The sequence below is a fragment of the Limulus polyphemus genome, unplaced genomic scaffold, assembly GCF_000517525.1.
Source record: "Limulus polyphemus unplaced genomic scaffold, Limulus_polyphemus-2.1.2 Scaffold4, whole genome shotgun sequence".
Classification (NCBI taxonomy): Eukaryota; Metazoa; Arthropoda; class Merostomata; order Xiphosura; family Limulidae; genus Limulus; species Limulus polyphemus.
The window spans coordinates 118,981-141,662 of NW_013665614.1; the positions used below are offsets into that span (position 1 = coordinate 118,981).

At 34.7% G+C, this 22,682-nt stretch overlaps 2 protein-coding genes across 3 annotated transcripts in view; one reads left to right on the plus strand and one right to left on the minus strand.

Moving 5' to 3' along the window:
- The window catches only part of LOC106470276 (leucine-rich repeat neuronal protein 1-like), a 25,641-nt gene extending 18,901 nt beyond the window's left edge, over window positions 1–6,740 (plus strand). The window contains exon 2 of the mRNA XM_013930856.2: window positions 3,023–6,740. Within this exon, the coding sequence (XP_013786310.2) occupies window positions 3,113–5,116 (2,004 nt within the window). The 5' untranslated portion in view covers window positions 3,023–3,112 and the 3' untranslated portion in view covers window positions 5,117–6,740. The remainder of the gene's footprint in view (window positions 1–3,022) is intronic.
- Window positions 6,741–18,366: 11,626 nt separating this feature from the next.
- Window positions 18,367–22,682, minus strand: part of LOC106471696 (mitochondrial inner membrane protease subunit 2-like) — a 42,517-nt gene continuing 38,201 nt past the window's right edge. For both annotated transcript variants that reach the window (XM_013932350.2, XM_022400245.1), the window contains exon 6: window positions 18,367–21,436. In XM_013932350.2, the coding sequence (XP_013787804.1) occupies window positions 21,266–21,436 (171 nt within the window). In that variant the 3' untranslated portion in view covers window positions 18,367–21,265. The remainder of the gene's footprint in view (window positions 21,437–22,682) is intronic.

A 22,682-nucleotide genomic window follows, 5' to 3' on the forward strand; every position in this document is an offset into this window, starting at 1 on the left:
GCATGTTTGGTGGGACGGGCATTCGAACCCGCGACCCTCAGATTGCGAGTCGAGCGCTTTAACTACCTGGCCATGCCGGGCCGATCCTGAAGGTAAGGTCAAGAAAATCTATATTTCTCTTGTCATACGAATGATTCAGAGTGAATTGGATGTTGGGGTCTATGGAATTTAGAAAGTCTAAAAATTGGATTAAAGTAGAAAGACCGTGGTTCCATATAGTCCAAACACGTCATCGATGTATCTAAGCCATAGATCAAGGCCGGTTTTGGTATTTTGACGCCACTTGTCAAGTGCCGTTGTTTCAAAAACGTGCATAAATATTACGGCATAAATAACAGCGACTCTATTACCCATTGATACACCACTGAGTTGGAGATATAGTTTGTCAAAACGAAAATATCAATTGTGAATGATGATATGTAAGATTTCTCTGAAAGTGTCTATTGTCAGTCCGTACATCTCCAAATTGTTTGTGTGATTCGAAATGAATTCACACGCTGTATGTGTTTGTATATCTGGGTTGTGAGCTACGACGTCCAATATATTGAGTATTGTTGTGTTGGTCACTAAGTGAGGAGCATCCTTGATTCGCGATAACAGGTATTGTGTATTATTTAACTGAGCTGGAACGTAATTTAATAACGGAACCAAAACTGTATGCATAAACCAAGACATCTTGTTTGTAGTTAAGCACAAAACTACACAATGGGCTATCTGTGCTCTGCCCACCATGGGTATCGAAACCCGGTTTCTAGGGTTGTAAGTTCGCAGACATACCGCTGTGCCACTGGGGGGGGCACCAAGACAAAATTTCAGTAGCACTGCCTTATGCTGAGACTATGAATCTTAGTGGCATATTGGTTTATGTTCCTTTGTTAAACCGTATAATTCTGGGATACAGCTATTAGAAGGTTTAAGTTCTTGTTTTTGTAAATTCATAGATAATCTCTTTAGCATTCGTCTCAATTTGAAATTTAATCTCGTCTTTAAGATGACCAAATATTTTTTATTCGTAAATATTTCTGCCCATAACTACAAAATATTTACACTTGTCCGATTATTTTATGATGATATTATTATATTTTTTAAGTTTTAAGGGCTAGTTGTTCTTTATGATTTAAGTTAGGCTTGGAATGATGATCCCTACGTTTTTTGCAAAACGTTCTTGATATTTTTCCTCACATCCGCGATTTGCGTTTCAATATCTTTGTTAGCGTGGGGAGGTTGTCGCTAAGTGGTATCAAAAGGGTGTTTAGTGAGACATTTGGAAGCTGCATGATTTGTTGCATGTGTAGTTGAACAAATTTCAGAAATGCAATTAATGTCAGACTCTGTGTTATCATTTTCAATGTCGGTTGTAGTAGAGATTGAATTTATGATATTTTGCTGGATTTTAGTCGTTTCTCTATTTTCTTAAAAATGGTTCCATCGAATAGAATAAAACGTTTGTTCAAGAGAAGAAAACGTGTTTAAACACATTTTATTTTGAAGTTTAATTTAGTATTACTGCGAAAACAGGTTCTTTAGTTGGTAGGTTCAAAGAGGAAGTCGAGATTTGGAGGTAATTTTCTACTGTTACTTTTTTAACTGTTGTCATGTTTTCTTGATCGTTATTATCATTTGTAACAAAGGTCTCTGATTTGGTGATTTGCTCGTCATATATACTTCTCAAGTCTTGAGTGGCATTCTTTATTTTCTTTACATTTGATGTCTGATTTAATATTCATTAATTAAGTGTAGAAACTGGGAAACTTTTCTTGGGGGATATTTAAAACTATTTGGTTTTATTGAAGCTTTGTACTGTCCGTTTCGGTTTATGTTTTAGTGAACGCTCCTGAAGAAGCTGTAAAGCGAAACGTTAGTGTCTACTTAAGTAGAAATAAGGTTATAAGGTCGTTTATATCTAGTATTAATATGTCTTCTATACATCAGTATGCACTACAGAAATTAAATATTGAAAAATATAATTCCTGTTTTATGAGATATATGTCAAGAGAAAGTATCAATACAACTGGATCAGCGGTAAGCCTAACAGCTGATAATACTGAAATTAGGGCTTAGAACCTCGCGGCGGATACATTGCATATAGTACACTGTGCAGCTTTTCGCTAAAATCAAATAGTCTATGAAGATACTTCATACAAATGTACTTGCGTAAAATTTCGCTAAATAACTAAAGAGGTTTGTTTGTACTTAAATTCTATTTGGTTTACGTATAAACAGTTGTGTTGATTTTTTTGTTACATGTACTTGAAATGGTCTTCTACACTAATTATATCAATATATATATCATCAACATACAGGGTGATTCAGAAAACTACTGCAGGCAAGTAACTCAGCGAAGGAGATGTATAGTAAAATAATTCTTAGTAGTGTGAAATTAGGTGTTGTGGGCCTACACTGTGAGAACATCGCCGAGACTGTTCGAGGTCATCGTCAAGGTCATGGAACATTTATCAATATGCACCATACACCTAAAATGTCAATGGCAAAGGTGTAGACTGCTATAGATTAAACATGTTAAACTTCGAATTACCAAATTCGCTGCCCAAGAACAACTCTTGTAGGCATAAATGCACATTTTACATGCATATGGAGTTGTGCCTCAGAAGATTGAAATTCAACCGGAGTAAAAGTTGTTACACAAACTTAGGTTTGAAGTGCAAGCTTAGAATGTTTACTATGTCTATTTATTATTTTCTATACATTTGCAACTGACATTTTTTGTTGTATGATGCTTATTAACTAAAATATCGAAGGCCTCAACACGTTCCATAACACTAACAGTTATTTCCCTATGCCTCTCCATTTCTGAATGATATACTTGTCAATGGACTTTTGAACCACCCAGTATATTAATAACTTTTATATTGAAAAAAACACCTAAAGATTACATAGATTATAAATATAAGCATTAGATCTCAGAGTTATATTTTAGTGGTTTAGGATTTAAAATTACGTGTCAAACGCTCAATATGTTCCAGAATTATTTTGAAACAACTTTTTTATTGTTTTGTTTTAGGTCCTCGGGACTTCACAAGCAAGTTTTCCATTTATTTACAATGTTCAAGGTATCTTATTGATAAAAAATTAATCTGAAAACTGCATCGTCATGGTATCGTGGATTTTTCTTGCATTCTGTGTGCTATTACTGACGTCGGTCATTAGTTCGCATATCAGTTGTCCACTTCATTGTGATTGCGTACAACGTATGGTAAATTGTACATCACGTGGGTTGCACAAAATTCCTGATAATATCCCTCTACACACTGAGTTACTGTTTCTATCTGAGAATCGGTTAACGAACTTGGTCAAACAAATACCCTTTCTGCCTCGTCTGTTAGACCTGAACTTATCTACCAATCAAATCAAACAACTGGGCCGTGGGTCCATCTTTCAAAATTTGACAGAACTACGTTTACTGGACTTGTCTAATAACAAGTTTCGTACCTTATTCAACGGAGTCTTTCGTGGTTTGTACAAGTTGGAAACGCTTATCATTACAAACGGCCACCTCAAGTTCATTGACGAACATGTATTTGATGACATGAGTAATCTTAAACATCTGAACCTAAGGGAAAATTCCATTCATTCAATGCCAGTAGAGTGGTTTTACGATATGATGAATTTAGTAATCCTAGAGCTTGACAACAACGAGATCTATTATCTAAATAGCGGGACGTTTACATCACTAAATAACCTTCGGCACCTTTCTTTGTCCCATAACAGAATCAGAGGAATTAGTGAAAAAGCTTTTCTAGGACTTCGTAACCTGACAACTTTGCTGCTGAACCACAACAACATTGCTGAAGTTCCCACAGTAGCCCTCCAATCTATGAAACGTCTGAAGGTTTTTTTTCTTGACGCTAATCCAATTCCTAAGTTGGTAACAGATGACTTTACTCTTTTTTCTGTAAAAGAGATATCTCTGTCGAACACAACTACGCTTCAGATGATAGACCGTGGAGCATTTCGAGATTTAGGTAACCTGGAGAAGGTTTATCTCCATAACAACCCAAGTCTGCATTACGTAGATCCCCATGCTTTCATCAATGTTCCTAAGTTGAGAGTTTTGCTTTTGCATAAAAATAATCTTTCTGTTTTAAGTTATGAAACTGTCTACGAACGTCCGGCCGTTCAGCTCACAATGTATGACAATCCACTTCTCTGCGATTGTAATGTTAGATGGATTCAAAAGGCACTAAACAAAAAAGAAAATTCTTCAATTCATTTTTTAAACTCAGATCAGTTAAAATGTTCCCAACCCCAGATTCTGCGTTCTTTTCCCCTCAAGGCTTTGAGCCTCGCCAGCATTCCTGAGCAGTGTGAACCAGTCCTAGTTGATTCTCGTAACGAAACAGTTGACACAAAAATGGGAGATTCTCAGATTTTCGAATGTCGTGCTTTTGGGATACCTCCGCCCAAGATCCATTGGATTGTACCCTCTGGAAGCGTGGTGAATGAATCAAACAATGACTTACGCATTCAGATAAAACATAGTAATATATTACTCTTGTACCACTTGAAGCCCAAAGATTCTGGAATCTACCAGTGTGTTGCAGAAAACAATATGGGTGTTGCCATAAAGAACACGGTTCTTCAAGTTGGCAGTGTAGACATTGGTCTGTTTCCTCAGCGGGTGTCTTCCACATTCGTAACAGTTGTGTGGAATGGCACAGCACGGAATAACTTTCCAGAGTATGATATACTTTACAAAACTGACAACCGACCAGGGGAGCAATATCAAACAGTCACAGTTAGTTATGTATATCGTTCTTATACTATAAATAATCTTGAACCAGATACAAGTTACAAGCTCTGCATTGCTGTCAAGGACAAAGAAGAAGAGAAATACATCAAACTATCCTGTACTCACGTTCATACCCGAGACGCTAGTTTTATTATGCAAGGCATTTACACCACAAGCAACGTAGCGGTCGCAGTAGTGCTAGGAATTGTTGCGGCAATGTTGTGTATTGTTTGTTTGGTTTCCATGGCAGCCAAGAAATACAGACAGCGACACTACGAAACGCCTGAAAAGTCTCTCATTACTGACATGGCTCACGTACCACCAGAGAACCTTAACAGCCCTTTAATGCCTCGAGTTGGATCCTGAAAATAAAAACAGAACAACCCTTTTTAGAGGGGCAGGTTGATTTCTGGAGTTGTTGATTTATTATTTTAAGTTCACAAGTTGGTTGAAGAACATGCCGATTGGTAAAGTTGCACACGGTATTATCATAGCTGGCCAAATGGGTTTGTGAAGGACAATACATTTTTACATGAACAGGGAAGAAATGTTTCATGAAGAAGAGCTTAATGTATTTCCATCAGATCAAGCATATTCCTCAGAAGGAACTAAAATGTTACACGAGGAAAGCTGAGACAATTAAACACTTAAAAATTTCAACCAAAATGAAGCTGTTTTCTTCATGTTGATTAAACTCACAAGTGTTTAGAAAATTTTACCAGATCTGGGTTGGTTGCTTTAAATCACTTCGCAGGTTGATTATTAAAGCTATAAAGCGAAAATCCCTTGTTCACACAAAATTATAATAATCATACGAAAATGTACAGTCATAAATGTTAGTATTCAACATGTTCTTCGAATAATACAGTGTTTTAAAGGAAATAATGCATGATTTGAATTTTTTTATTACACCAGCCTTCGAAAGTTGACGATAAAGGTAGTTAGAAGTTCTTAGCTTATTTCGACACGCGTGGATATTACTCAGTTGAAGTGAAGCTAGTTAATTGTTATACACTAACTTTTCATATAATTGACTTGAATGGAACAGACCTCTTATTTAAGCTAAAAGCTTTGCGTTGTGAGCTGTGATATTGTTTGCCATCATTTTATTAGAACACACGATCTTAGAAAACTATCTGATATTTCACCACTTCTAATTAGGTTTACTACAGTAGAAAATAACGTACACCAAACTGAAATTGTAAAAACATAACTTTCCGTATTGTTAATATATTGATGACAAGTAATAGACTAGTCAAGCATATCCATGAGAATTATCACCAATCAAACTCAAGTACATTTAAGATAGTTAAGTGTTTTAGGACGTTTCATTTCTGCGGAGCGCGCTAGAAATATCACTTATAAAACATATCCTGTCTGTTTAACCCAGTAGGTTCTGATTACCTCTTCAAACTAGTGATTAATTTAACCATCATCACATGATTATTTTACAGAGAAATGAAAACATTTCCAAGCTTTAGACCATGCAACGGAAAACATGTTATTTCCTTGTTGTATGACAACTCTCTTCTTTGGTATTTACTGTATGCGATAATGCAAGATTTTTTTACTGCACTTAATGATGAATTCTCAGTTCATTGTTGAAAATATTATGTAAAAAAATTAAAATAAGTTATTAATAATTGCGTAAGTTGCTCTTTCATTATATACACAAAATGGATAACATATTTTCGAATATATAACATAATCCTTAATGCACAATGGGGTCTGTGACCCCATCGGCTATTTAGGCACATTTCCAAACTATTTATGTAACAAATTATATATAGAGATAGAAACTGTGGACAGTTAACGTTGAACTGTTCCAGAAATGTGGTTCCAAGTAATTTTGCATTTTTACCTGAACAATAATTTTATCAGTGGAAATGTTAATTAGTTTTTTCTTTTTAATTGTCATTGCTCTTGTTATCAATTCGAACGTATTATTCACATCTGGTTAAAGTGTAAAATGTGTAAATGGATGTATGAAGTTAATAAACTATTGAAAAAATAATTTCATCATTTTTCGATCCAAGGACTACAACACTTACTCAAACACGAAAAATTTGACTCTTAATTCACACAGAGTAATCTAATTTCATTCACTAATAATATTTTAATCCTGAATGAAAGCTTTCTTCTAATACAAATAATCTAACCATTAATGCAAATATTACATCACTTTAAACACCAATAATCTGATTTTTAATTCAAGGATCGTAACATAACCTCAAACGCCAATAATCTATTTCGTGATTAAAAAACTAACATCACGTCAAAAAACTGCCAGGAATCTAGTTTCCAGTTCAAGGACAGTAATATTACTTCAAACGTTAAGTAACTTGGCTTCCAATTCAAGGTTTGTAGTGTAATTTCAACTACTAATATCATGATTTTCAGTTCTAAAAACTGTAGCATAAACTAATCTTCCAGTCATATAACCTCAGGAACTTTAACTAATGAATACCTTCTATTTACTACAGCTAACAAACATGAAATAACATTGGAACTGTATGTGTGATTTAACAAGCCTTGCATGAAATAATATTGGAACTGTATGTGTGATTTATCAAGACTTACATGAAATAGTATTGGAAATGTATGTGTGATATAACAAGATTTACATGAAATAACATTGGCAATGTATGTGTGATTTAACAAGCCTTACATGAAATAATATTGGAACTGTATCTGTGATTTAATAAGATTTACATGAAATAACATTAAAACTGTATGTGTGATTTAACAAGAGTTACATGAAATAATATTGGAAATGTATGTGTGATATAACAAGATTTACATGAAATAACATTGGAACTGTATCTGTGATTTAACAAGACTTACATGAAATAATATTGGAACTGTATGTGTGATTTAACAAGACTTACATGAAAATAATATTGGAATTGTATCTGTGATTTAACAAGACTTACATGAAATAATATTGGAACTGTATGTGTGATTTAACAAGACTTACATGAAATAATATTGGAACTGTATGTGTGATTTAACAAGACTTACATGAAATAATATTGGAACTGTATGTGTGATTTAACAATACTTACATGAAATAATAGTGGAATTGTATCTGTGATTTAACAAGACTTACATGAAATAATATTGGAACTATATGTGTGATTTAACAAGACTTACATGAAATAATATTGGAACTGTATGTGTGATTTAACAAGACTTACATGAAATAATAGTGGAAACTAAACTAAACGATTTTGGAAAACAAAAGTATTTCTTCGCAGAAGTAATATAAGCAGTTTTCGTCGTATATATGTCTCGGTGAGCATCTAACAGATACATAAATGGATTTATTGGCATTTGTAGAAGGCGTTTTGCTTGTCTTTCATCTCATCCATTTGCAACAATGTTGTCTTTACATGTTTGGGATATTGCCAAATTTTTTCCTGCATGTAATGAAATATTTTGTAGTTATTGGTGAACATATCAGTTTTCGAAAATTCTTTTGGTCCTTTATTTTTTCACACAACGATTCAACCTTTATCGATGAAAACTGGAGTAGTATTAAAATGAAATTCATCTCGCCACCAGGTGACGTTGTGCTATTGATATTTCTTAATTTGCAACTATTTATATGGCATATTCAATTTAACAATGAACTTGACTAGAGGCTTCATTATTTGTTAACTAGTTCACTGATTTCAATAATTCCGTACGAATGAGATACACAAACTGTAGGTACGCGTATAAAGCATACAAATTAATCATTATAAGATTATTCACTCCAAAGGTTACGCGATATTAAAATTTAAGAACACGTAAGACGTGATGTTAGTAAAGTAGACTTTGCAGTTTACCAGTGAATTTCTAAACACATATTTGACACTAACAGCTAGCTCCAAGGCTGATGTAACTTGAAAGGAAGACGTACAGAAACTATTGAAATACTATTCTCTAAGGAAATACGTCGCTGGTTCAGCAGTAAACTTATCAAAGTTTTCCTGAAAGAAAGTCAAGAGTCAGCAAAAGTCCTTGTCAGTATTCAAACAAAATCGATACAAAATGTTTCTAGTCTCAATTATCTAACCACTTGTGTTTGTTAACATACAAATCTCGTAATAAAAGGACGGCAACTTAGACCGTGAGGAAATACGAATGCAATGCGTGGTAACTTATATATAAATTGATTTAGCCGTAAACCTATATATAGATAAAATTGATAAATATAAACAAATAACAAATTCATGTTAGCTTTTATATATTTCAACTGAACGTGCAAGGGTCTGGTCCAATAAACCGACTCCGTATTGGAAAAATAATGTTGACTATAATTCCGAATTTACAGGATGTATTTTTACGAAACGTGGCAAGCTTTTAGTCAACAGTACAAGCCTATTCTTTCTACACACAGGTCAGATTCGTGATTAACGTTTTTGTACTCACGGTATGTCTGTGAAATACGGACGTCAGTCTGGCTCAGACTCTGTCTGATGAGTAGAGTGCCGCCAGGTGGTTAGGGTGCTCGACTCGCAATCTGCGGGTTCGAGTCCCCGTCCCACCAAACATGCTCGCTCCTTTCAGCCGTGGGGACGTTATAATATGACGAGCAATCCCACTATTCGTTGGTAAAAGAGTAGCCCAAGAGTTGGCGGTGGGTGGTGATGACTAGCTGCCTTCCCTCTAGTCTTACACTGCTAAATTAGGGACAGCTTGCACAGATAGCCCTCGTGTAGCTTTGCGCGAAACTCAAAAACAAACAAACAAGTAGAGTGCAAGGTGGTGTTCATATGAAGAATAAAGATACTTTTGTCCATCATACAACTTCCATAGCCTCCACAACCTCCTAAATGCATAGCTACAGTCTTTCAGTATCCCTATATATCACATCTGGTATTTTCTCTACTCTAACACAAAATCAGCAATGTAGAGTAACATGAAAAGTTGATAACTCTGACATCAAATGCATAACATCATGTTAAATGACACTTTTAGCATGCAAACTTTGACACCCAACCGTGCATCTAGCGTAAAGTGACGTGCTCAATAATTTGGTTGAATAGATAAAAAGATAGATACGGACTTGTGGTGTAGCGAGTAAACGTGTTTTTTTTTCTGATGTCATAAGACAAAAAGTTTTCTTAATGGGACGTTTCCCATATTATTTTAGTTTAAGTCAAATTTCGGAATCATTAAACTAGTTACTCACTGAATAAGTCAAAAAATTTCAACATCCTAACGGTAGTCACTTTATTGTAACATAAATTCGGTTGTCACAAGTGACAAAAATATGTGTCTAATATATAAGTATTGCCCCCCAGTGGCACAGCGGTATGTCTGTGGACTTACAACGCTAGAAACCGGGTTTCGATACCCGTGGTGGGCAGAGCACAGATAGCCCTTGTGTAGCTTTGTGCATAATTAAAAACAAAACAAACAATATAAGTATTAATGTAAAACGAGCTAGAACATTTCAGACAATAAAAACAAACAGTTTTGTTTGTTTTAAATTTCACGCAAAGCCATACTAGGGCTATATGCGCTAGCCGTCCCTAATTTAGCAGTGTAAGATTAGAGGGAAGGCAGCTAGTCATCACCACCAACCGCCAACTCTTGGGCTACTCTTTTACCAACGAATAGTGGGATTGACCGTTACATTATAACGCCCCCAGGGCTGAAAGAGCGAGCATGTTTGGTGTGACGGGGATTCGAACCCGCGACCCTCAGATTGCGAGTCGAGCGCCCTAGCCACCTGGCCAAAAACAAACAGCCAGCTTTGAAAGTTTTAAACACATTTTCATTATATTCATTTTGGATCATGTCTACTAAGTTTACGAGAAGCAGCTTCTGTCTGCAAAATACGAGGTCAGTTTAAAACACTCTTTATTTCTCTTAAAATCTTTCACTCTCTTATGAGGCCACTCATTTTCTACAGTTCGTTCAATATACAATCAAAACGATAGTTTTTGTTTTCTTAAATACTTTTTCTTTTCCATTATTTTTAAATGGGGGAAAAAATCAGCCCGGTACAACAGCAATTCCATACCTTAAAGAAATTTAAACTATACTCTCGAAAAAAAAAGAGCGTCATGAAGACATTATAGGTGCTACTATTCGTTTGTAAAAAGTAGCCCAGGAGTTGGCGGCGGAGGTGTTAACTAGATGCCTTCCCTCTTGTTTATCACTTCAAAATTAGGGACGGCTAGTGTACATGGCCCTCGATTAGCTTTGTACGAAAATTCTAAAAAGAAAATCACATATTTAAACCCTATTGTTAAGTTTCATACGTGTTATAAAATTTTAAATTCAACATGAAATATGGATCACATATCTAAGCTATCCTTTGCTATTTGCAGCTATAAAGGTATTTGCTTCAATAACAATAAATAGCTAATAACTTTAAACACGTTATTTAAAAGTAAATACTGGGGTGATAAGTAAATGACATTCCACGTCTGTAAAATGATTAAAGTTTGGTTAATACAGACTACTTAATAAAACAAACAGAAATTTGCCCATTTCCAAATCAATATCCCAGAATTATTTTATCTTGATATTCAGTATAATTTAGATAAGTAAAATCTGTTAAACATATATGTGCTTTTTAAGGTACTCGCTCCATAATAACAAACTGGTCAGTTGTTTGTAGTTAAGCACAAAGCTACATAATGGGATATCTGTGCTCTGCCCACCACGAGTATTGAAACCCGGTTTCTGGCAGTGTAAGTCTGCAAACATACCACTGCGCCACTGGGGGCGAAAATAAACAGAAAACAAATGGGTTCCTTCGGACATTAAAAAACAAAAACAACTTTTCTTGAAAAGTTTCGTCGCATCTTCAATGCATTTTAGTGAATTCAAAGGACGTCAATTGAAAACAACAACAACAAAACTTTTCTTGGGTTTCACAAGTTATTAGCTAGAGCACGTGCATTAGTCACGAAGAAATACAATAAACAAAAGTCAGATTGGTCCAGCGAACGAGAAGTAACCATAGCAACAACGCATACAACTTCAATTCTTACATTACTGTACAGCTGTGTATATGTGTTCATAGGATTCCTTAATGAAAGTATGTTTAAATCAACTTAAAACAAATAATATTAAAACAAATAACAAAATTGACAGAACTTTAACTTACGTGATGTCGAAACGTGTCCAGTTATTACTTGTGAAATTCTTTGGTGGTTTATGGCAAATAAGATTCATACTCAGATTAGATAAAAATCGCGGCATTTAATTAAACTGTTAATCGCTATATTCTCAAGCTGCTGTTAGACTTAAAAATTTGACTTGCTAAACACTGTTTAAATGAATTCATAAATAACAAAACGTTCACGTTTCTCGAAATGTGATGTTTAACAATGATCTAAGCTTTATGTTTTTCAATTAATAAATTTTTAATTTTGGCCTGATAATATATAATTAGACCTTGTATTCCTACTGCAACAAGGATAAAATGTGTTCATAACATTTGATCAAATACCTCAACACAATAAGAATTTAGCTGACAGTACGCTGTTTCGTCTTAATAAATAGAGCCATGAATTGATGTATTAATGGTTTGGTTGTCGTTAAGCACAAAGCTACAAAATGAGCTATCTGTGCCGTGCCCACCAAGGGTATCAAAACCCGGTTTTTAGCGTTATAATCTGGGGGCAGTCCGATGTGTTAATAAATATTTATGTGCACAGATGTGGAACGCAAATTTAATTTTCAAGAAAGGTTATAGAGGCCTGAATGGCTTTCTATTTTGTTTACAGGAAGTCATTGTGTTCTCAACCAGTCGATGGCAGTGGAACGTCTGTATTTGATTTAAGTTACACCTATGTCCTTGATATATATTTATATTATTTCGTTTTCCATATTCAGCCACTTATTTGCCAAACATGACATCCACATACTTGTCTAATCAACAGGAAATCTTGCATCGTAAAGCTGAGCGTGGCCTCGTGGTTATAGCGAGTCAAGATGCAGATCGAAGGATACGGGATTCGAGACGTGATGCCATTGACCACGCATCATACTTTCATCTGTGAGCGCATTATAAGTGGGAGAGCCAATCACGTTATTCAATTCAAAAAGTCAGAGTCCTTGTGGTAGCGAGTACTGCAGGATGTCTTCCCTCTGGTCAGTTGCTGAAAATTAGGAACGGCTATAGCAGAATCCTCGAGGTCTTTGACCTGGACGTTTAAACCATATGTGTATAAAATGATGTTTCGGCTTAAAATCAAAATTTCTTTATGCTTTAGTACTTGAAGTTATAAAATATAACCTAAACACAAAGCTTTGTAAATTCCAAAATATACATTCGTTCTGGATTTTGAAACTTCAGTTGTTGATAATGTTAATTTAGCTAAAAGTTTATTTTCTATTTTCAATATCATACCCTGACCCTCTCTCTCAGCTAAAGACAAAATGTTTGCTATATCTTACGTTTAAAGAGATGACCAATGTGATGCCATTATCATGTTCTGTTGTTGCTATAATAATCGTCAACAATCATTTTACGATATCATGAAGAGAGGGTTTTTAGTGGGGTAAGGAGATCAGTTTTCAAATATTTAGATGGGTACTTACCCTAATGAAACTTGCCTTAGTGAAATTTTTATTTGTAATTATCATGTAGAAAATGAACCAAGCGGGCTTGGAAATGTTTTGGCCTGAGTCTGATCGTGTGATTAGCATTTTGAACTGGGTATACAAGGGTCTCGGGTTCGAAACATGGTGCTACTAAACATTCTTCTCAATTTTAACTGTGATTGTTTTAAAAAAGTGACAGTCAATACTGCTCTTCGGTTTAGAGTAGTCGCTTTAGGTGGCGGGTGCTTCCAATTACTTGTCTTCCTTTTAGTCCGAAATTCAAAATTAGGAACGGCTACGCCTGAACCATGAGAGCTTCTGACCTGGTCGCTAACGCAAGCATATATGTATATTGCTCAGAGCCCTTTCACTACCCGCCTCCAAGCTTTTTCTTTTTTTTTTTGCTCAGATAAAAAACTGTCCTCTCTCAAATTCAGTAGAGTTACGTAACATATTGACTACATGTTAGGCCGTTTCTATGTTATTCGCAACAGAAACGACGAAACGATCCTTTGAAGCTTACGCAGTCTTTCAGTTTCTTTCTGAAAGGAAACAACTGCATCTATTAAAACAATTCTCCATTTTCACTTTCTTGGGTCAAAACGGAACGTGGGGATATTTTCTACAAAAATGTTTTCTGGTGGCCATTACCTCTGAAAATTTCATTCTGTTGACTTCAGAACAGCTGAAAATGACAAGAAGTTACCGGTTCACATTCCATCCTGAGCAGTTATTTTATTTGATCTTAATAGCTAGGAAGGTTATTAGTTATTCCCCTTTCTTGTATTTGACAACAAACATCATTAATACTTATGTTCTTTCTTTTATATGTCAACAGATATAGTTAGCAGTTATGTCATTTTTTTATTCGGCAAAAGACACGTTTAATAATTATGTTTTATTTTTATAGGGCAAGAAACATGTTGGTAGTTGTGTCTTACTTTAACATGTCAACAAATATGTTTGTAGTTGTGTCTTATTTTTATATGGTTACAAATACGTTTATTAGTTAAGTCTTTTTTTTTTTTTAGAAGACAACAAACATGGTTAATAGTTACGTCATATTTTATATGACAACAAACATGTTAGTAGTTGTGTCTTACTTTTACATGTCAACAAATATGTTTGCAGTTGTGTCTTATTTTTATATGGCTACAAACACGTTTATTAGTTACGTCCTTTTTTTTTTTAGAAGACAACAAACATGGTTAGTAGTTATGTCATATTTTATATGACAACAGATATGTTTGCAGTTGTGTCTTATTTTTATATGGTAACAAACACGTTTATTAGTTGCGTCTTTGTTTTTTAGAAGACAACAAACATGGTTAGTAGTTATGCCTCCAAGTTTTGATATTCGTATTTTCTGACTGAACGGCAACTTAGGCTACACGAAGGCTAAAAGGTCAAGTAGGAAACCGTTAAAATTGAGGCATAGCCATCCCTTATTTTGAAAATGTTGTCGAAAATTAAGTCAAACAGTCAGTAGTATCAGCCGTATATTATTCGGCTTCCCTTAATGAAATACCGAAATGACTATTACGGTTATAACACAGTTGAAAGAGAGGAACGTGTCCAACAATATATCGCAACTCAAGCCTTGGATCTTGCGATCCGCAGTTCGGCACGCTAACCACTAGGCCACGTCTGGCCCTCTCTACTTTTACTTGGCAACAAATATGGTTAGTAATAGTGTTCCTTAAAGTGTAGGATACCTAGTAATATATGTGAGATACAATACAACTTTAAGACTGATAATAATTGAGATCACATTATTTACTAGCCCAGTAAGAGGATCCCTCAAAAATAGGATATAACAGCATTTTCATTACATTTTTTAGTTTGTTGTGAGTAAATCACGCTCTGTTTTTTCCAAATGTAAACTATTAACCACAACTAGTTAGCCAGGTTTCAGTGATTCTCTGTTCATGCTGTGTTGCACAGTTGTACTGGAAAAAAAAGGGCTTGAAGAAAAGAATCATTTTAGACAGATCTTGGAACCTTACACATAGTTAGGGTACACGTGGCTACGTTAGGTCATGTTCTGTCTAATGACAGTGCATACTGACGATAGCCCTGCAGTGTAGCTTACATTGCAAAAGGCTCCGTCATAAGGCCGTCATGTCTAAAGCATACTATTCCTCTCTGTACTTCTTTTCATAATCCGTATAGAGTACAAAGACGACATTTCCCAACACGCCTTTCATCAGTCCGATTGCACTGAAATACATAGGCACTGCGTCCGGTGACTTGACCGATATGTTTTCATGTGAGATAACATGAACACTCCTTTCATTAGTCCGATTGCACTGAAATACATAGTCACTGCATCCGGTGACTTGACCGATATGTTTTCATGTGAGATAACATGAACACCCCTTTCATCAGTCCGATTGCACTGAAATACATAGGCACTGCGTCCGGTGACTTGACCGATATGTTTTCATGTGAGATAACATGAACACCCCTTTCATGTTTCAGCTGCGACGGTTAAACGGGAGATATGACCGGAAGAAAGCCTTATCCTGGTGATATCCCGTTGGCCTTGTTTCCAGACGTTGACTATGTTGCGACCGTTACCTGGAACATATGGACGTTTTTCTTTTCACCGATCTTTGTGTTCATGAATTTTTACTTGTTACAAGACGCCGAACTTCGCTTACTACGGCAGGAGTACAACTTGTCGCAAGTCTCTTCCTGGATGGACCTGGTACTTCAAGCTGATCTTTATTCCTTTATTCTTAATACCGTTAAGAACAAAGTATATCCCACCTTGGAAGTTCTAACGGCTGTTACATACTCTACCCAAAAGCAATCACTTTCCGGTAGTATCACACTACATACGCATGCCGTTCCACCGTTCAATAAGACTTCATATCGTTTGTGGTTGTCAACATACTTTCTGATTTGCTTATTCAAAATAGTTTGAATATAACTTACTTAATCATCTGCATATCATGTCTGTAGATGTGTGTGTCTGTGAAAAATACATATTGTTGGTAAAGTGGGGCTTGAACCAAAAAAAAAGGGGGGGGTTCAGAATCCCTGGTTTAAGCCGTATCCTTATTCATCCGTCGTTACTGTGTGTAAGAAACTTGTCCTGACATGTTGCTTTCACCATTTAGCCATATGGCTCAGCTCTAATTCCAAACCAACATTCGTGGTCTATACTTTTCTGTCAGCAATTATCTAGGTTTCTTACAAACAGATTTATCAAGTTATGATCAGGTATTCCAGAAAGTCCTGTTAGAATCATTGAGTGTTTAGTGATGAGAGGCGTGGCTTCGCTCTAAGAATTTCTAGCAGAAATAACGAAGTCCACCTGGTTTGCTTAGACTAGAAAAAATGTTTCAGTAAATATTACAAGTCTTTTTTTATCAAGATGCAAAATTTAAATGATCATATACATACATTAGAAGAACTCACACCTGTGAAAATACTAGTAACTTTAGGAGTGAATGGTGCAAACAAAAGTACATTTTTATACAAAACCATTACAATAAAAAAAATCATAATTGTTTCAGAGACGCATTTAAAGAAAACGAAAAGACACGACTATTAATCTGTAACAAAAGATGTCGCTTTGCAGGTAAATAAGGGAGTTAGTTCTAAATGGACAAATATTGGATTTTTTAAAAGATTTACTTTTTTAAAGAAACGAATAAAATTTTAAACATACCAGAATAAATGCTGACTTACTATTACAAATGAAACAACTTGAAAAGACAAAATTTCCTGCAAAATTATCGTATCCATATATATTTTAAGCTATACAGTGAAAATACTGAATGTTTAAAAATCAAAATAATTCAAGCAACTAAATATTACGATTGTAAAAATAATGTAGTGCTAAACGTATGAAAAATGCCTTCGGGCACTAGGACGCATATAAAAATGAAACTTGAGTATAATGTTGCCTTTTTGATAAGTTTCAAGTATTCACTGAAACGACTTAAAATATTTAAACATAAAGTAACAAAAAACACTCCTGAATCTTACCTGTTAATACAAGTATTTTTATTAGGCGAAATGGAGATTATATAACATTTCAGTTTCTTTTAGAAGGTTAAATAACCCGTAACGAAACGCCTTCCATTTCCCATTAAAATTACGAGGCGTCCCAATAGTTGATTTTCACTGTAACACCGAAAAATAGTTTTTTTTGTTTTTTTCTTTGCAGATTGTTTAGATAATGGCACTGAGCACTGGTGAAATTTTGCGACACCCTGTAAAACGACTATAACCCTCACCTGGATTTGGTAAAAAGTATACACATTATAGACAGCTGACCCAAGCACATAAACTCTGTTAAAACATGTATACGCAATTAATTCAAAATCTTTTTAGTATAAATTTCTAAAGCAAAAAAAAGCATTTGAACACGAGTATAGGTATAAAAAATACTAATTTTTCTAGTGTTATTGATGGTGTGTGTGTTTATAGCTTAACCCTTATAATATTGCTTTAATTTTTAACCTTTGAAGTATTTTTTTGTTTGAAATTAAGCACAAAGCTACACAATGGGCTGTTTATGCTCTGCCCACCACGGGTATCGAAACCCGGTTTCTAGCATTGTAAGTCAGCAGACATAGCGCTGTGCCACTGGGAGGGGGGGGGGGTCCTTTGAAGTAACCTCATTAGTTAGGATTGAAAATAAGCAGTTCCAAGTTCAGTCCAGCTAGGCCTACTTTAACGTTTACATGTTTCAATTCCATGACGAACGAATTGAAAAAGGTATCTGCGTGTTTTATAGCAAAGCCACAACGGGCTCTCTGCTGTGTCAACGGAGGGGAATCGAACCCCCGATTTTAGCATTCTGAATCCGTAGACTTACCGCTGTCCTAATGGAGGACTTGAAAAATTCACAAAATGCTGTATATATTTAACAATAAAGAGAAGCAAAGTTTCAAACTCTATGCGTTCTTCTGATGTGATTAACAAGGATGTAAGTAAATTTCTGCTGATTACAGAATTTATCCCTTGTTATATTTATAAAAGATTTTGGGGAAATTGGTGAGTTGATACATTATTATCACTTTTTTCATTTTATTTGGTATTTATTATTGATGTTAACCAGCTACAACATATTTTAGAGAAGATCTAATGTATATTTCAAATTTCAGATATATACAAATGTGGAAACTGCAGCTGCTAGTGTTCTTCATTTAAACATTACGTTAATCACAGCAAATTACTTAGGCATCTGCAAAATAGTAGGTTTTTATATGGAATTAAACATTGTGAACAAAAACTTAGAAATTGCAACGCCTTTCCTATATAAATGACAAAGTATCATAGGTAATATAGAAAAAAAATATATTATTCCCTTCAGAAGAAAGTATATAGAACAAGTGAAACTCCTAAAAGGTTTCGTTATCGGGCTGTTTCTTTGCTGCGCATATTTCAAAAAAATTCATGCCTCTTCTACTCAACTGACCTCAAAACTGATTTTATTGGTTTAATTAAAGCATACTTGTGTCAACGTTAGTGTGAAAATAATACCATGTACAACACAAAGTCTTTGAAGAAACATAAAATGCAGCATTAGGGTTACTTAGTGATAGTGAATATGAGAAACATGATAACAGTCAAATACTGACTGGTATATAAAAAATATAGCACTATTCTACCTGAAACTGGATGCGAAGTTAATAACATTATCTTCTAATGTAGAAGAGATTTTTAGTAGCTTAACAAAGGATATATCTGTGACAATGGTAAAAACTAACTTAAGTCAATAAATATTATGATGTCAGTGACATATTTTGTGAATTTCCCGGCAGACCAAAAGAAAAAGAAAAAAAAAGCTGGTACTATTACATGTACTATCCAGGATTGTTCTTGCTGAAGTAGCATTTTTTTTTAAAGTTTACCTTGAACTAGATTAGGTCAAAATCAAAAGATTTTAATTGGACAGAATAATTTTCTGTCCCTTGGTTATTGTTTCCATCCTCATTTATAAGGGAGTGCAAAAAAAAAAGGTACAAGAGAAAAGCACAAAGTTTGGTGTACTGTAAAAGATATATTGTAGATGAAATAATAAAGAAAGCCACATTGTAAGAACAGAAGACGATGTTGATGTTGTTAAAACCAATGGATTGTTGATTGATAGTGGATATGATTCCACTGTGCATCAGCTAAAAGCCGCGGTTGAAAATGTTAAAAAGAGTTCTTCCCTTCTGTAACAGTCATAAGGTTGAAGATATTAGTTCTCCATCTCTCCCCCCACCAAAAAAAAAGAAGCAAAAAGCAAAATTCCTGTGGTTTCACTGATTGGCAGCCTTCTTAATATTTAAAAAATTAAGATCAGAGTACACAGTGAAAAGTAGAAGTATGATGTGTTTTCTTTTGCTTTCTACATGTACTTCAAATCCTACACATGTACGTTCACAGAATTGGTTTGTTTTAACCTTGCATTGTTGTACAAACATGCCTGTTGATCAGTTACTAAATCCTGAAGCCTTAATAAGAGCTTAAATATATTTTGAACCTTTGTGAACAAGACATATAATGGTTTGGAAAATTAAATTTACTTAAAGAAGAGTTCAAACATTTTAAACAAAGTTTAATATACTGGTGAAGGTTTTTGACGGTGTAAAACGGAGGAGTTCCACGCACTTTTATTTTACATGGACTAAGTACGAAATACATCGAGTAAATAGTAAAGTGCTTTCGGTCCCAAACTCTTTGGTCCTAAATAACTGATAAAGTGACTACTTAGGTTCCTAAATATCTTGCATAGTAACGTCTTAATATGTACGGATTTGGTGGTCTGCTTATATATTGTGTACTCTCACTGCTAAATATCTTGCGATAACGGTGATTGACAGATAAGCATTAATACCACTTCCTATTAAATCTTCATCTTTAACTGAACATTAATATCTGTAAGACATATATTGAAATATTATTATACGGACAAATAATGTTAAAACGCTATTGATCTATATATATATATTTGGTGGGGGTGGGTTAGTGTACGGACGTGTGATAATATACCTCGGAAACCTGTATACACCAGAATGGTTTTAGACAAAGATAAATTAAACCCTTTAATATATTCTCTCTACAAATCGACTAAATGACTATTCGCATACTTAGACAATTTTTAATTTGTGGCTTTCAGATAACGCTGTACTTTAACAGCACTACCGATTCTTCAAAGAAATACTATATATATTCATTTGGATCATTACATCAAGATTTGGCTTTTTCCTGGCTTCTGCTGAACCCTGGAATTCATGTTCATGCGGACACTTCCATTAATTACTCATTCACTTTACGTTCTTCTAAATCCTGTCTTAAAATTCACTATAACACTTTCTGTATACTCTTTCAGAGCCTATCCCAACTCTTCATGTAATTCGAGGTTCAAAGAATAATGATTATGAAGCGATTATCTTTTTCGTCAGCTAGAAATGAAATCAAGATTCCTTTATGAAGCGTTGATTTTTCGTTGACTCAATCTGAAATTTAGATTCCTCGATGAAGCGTTGATTTCTTTCATCAGCTTACATTGAAATCTAGGTTCCAATGGTTGCTTCTAGCAAACCCTGGTATTTAAAAATTGCCTCACGTGCTTTCATGAAGTCCTGTGCTTCTTTTATAGGGTAAATAGACAAGGCAGTACGAAATACGTTCTGGAATTTACGTATTACGTATAATGATATTTAGGTGGAGTGGAAAACAAACGATTGCAAGTAAACGTCTATTAATTTCCAAATGAGACTCAACCCCTTTTGTTTTTGAAAGCATATTCAGCTTTAAAAGCATTTCAAGTTTATTATTACCGGTTATAGCTTTACGTTTCTATACGATATTGCTCTACCACGCTTGTAATTTACGAGCGTTAGAAGAAAAAAAAAGGCCTAAACCAAGACAAAGACACTATACACTGTACACTATACAATTAACCAGTCCTGAGAATTATTGAATTCTTCGGCTTCTAGTTTAGTATTTTTATTAATCTATATATTCCTCTAAATCCTGATCTTGTTCTTCTAACCAGCTAAAGACTGGAAACCCCACGTTAACTGGTTTTCTTTTCGTTGGGAGATTGGGCTCCAACCGGCGACACCTGGTTGGCGGCCATACAACATGTGTTGCAATTGCTGTCACGAGACCTATAGAAACCTGTGAGAAAACATTATCTAAAAATGTTGTCAACACCAGCGGGACATTTAAAAATGTTAATGCTTAAAAGTATTCAAATATTTCTAATAGGCATGGCATGGCCTGTAGAATGTGACGGTCAATCCCACTATTCGTTGACAAAGAGTATCTCAAGAGTTGTCGGCGGATGGTGTTGACTAACTGCCTTCCTTCTAGTCTATTAATGCTAAATTTGGAACGGCTAGCGCAGATAGCCCTCGAGTAGTTTCGCGCAAACTTCAAACTATTTTTAACTAAAAATAACTAAAATATAACAAACAATGATTTTAATAGTTCGACGAAAGGTTCACAATGATGGAGTTAAAACAGTAACTTTAATCATTATAATACGTATAACATATATTTTGCAAAGTTTAAACTCTGAAGTAAAGGAATTATACTGGGAATCTGTTTAAACTCGCAATATCATTTGTTTGTTTTGATGGATTTCACACAAAGCTACAAGAGGGCTCTCTGCGATAGCTTTAAGTCTGATGGCTTATAACGCTCAAAACAGATACCCGTGGCGGGCACAGTATGGACAGTCCATTGTGTAGCTTTATGCTTAACAAGAAAACAAACAAAGCTTTCTTGTCAGACCGGATAATGAGATTTGATTGTCACTTTTATAACGCACCCACGTATCAAAAGTCGGGATAGTGATTTTGTTTTTTGGTGTTAACAAGACGCGAACCACGGAACTTCAACTTCACAGCCTGGCACGCTAGCCCCTACAATAATACATAGTAATAGGATTTAGATATTTAAGGCTTTAGAAGAACATTTATTATTATTTCAACAACTGAATATCGAAATAACTCGTGAGTCACAATTACGATACATAATGAAACGGTTTTATTGATCAAATGATGGACCACGTGATTCAATAACAAAAGGCTTACTTTTCACACTTACGGTTTCAGCATTTCAGAGCGAGAATAACTGATGAAAATATAATTTTTAAGTTTGAAGTGAAATATTAACGATATAATACCTTCCTTTAGAACTTAATATATTAGTTTCCGTATAAATCATTTAGTTCAACATAACTGTATATTATTTACTTGATGAACAAATACCTGAAAAAAAAAGATTTAACCATAGCTCAAACAATGACTAACCATCTCAAAACATAATTTTATTAATTTACCGTAAGTGGTTAAGCCAAACAAAAATAAAACCCATGAAGTAACTGTGTGCAATATGCCGTTATCAGGCTTATCACATG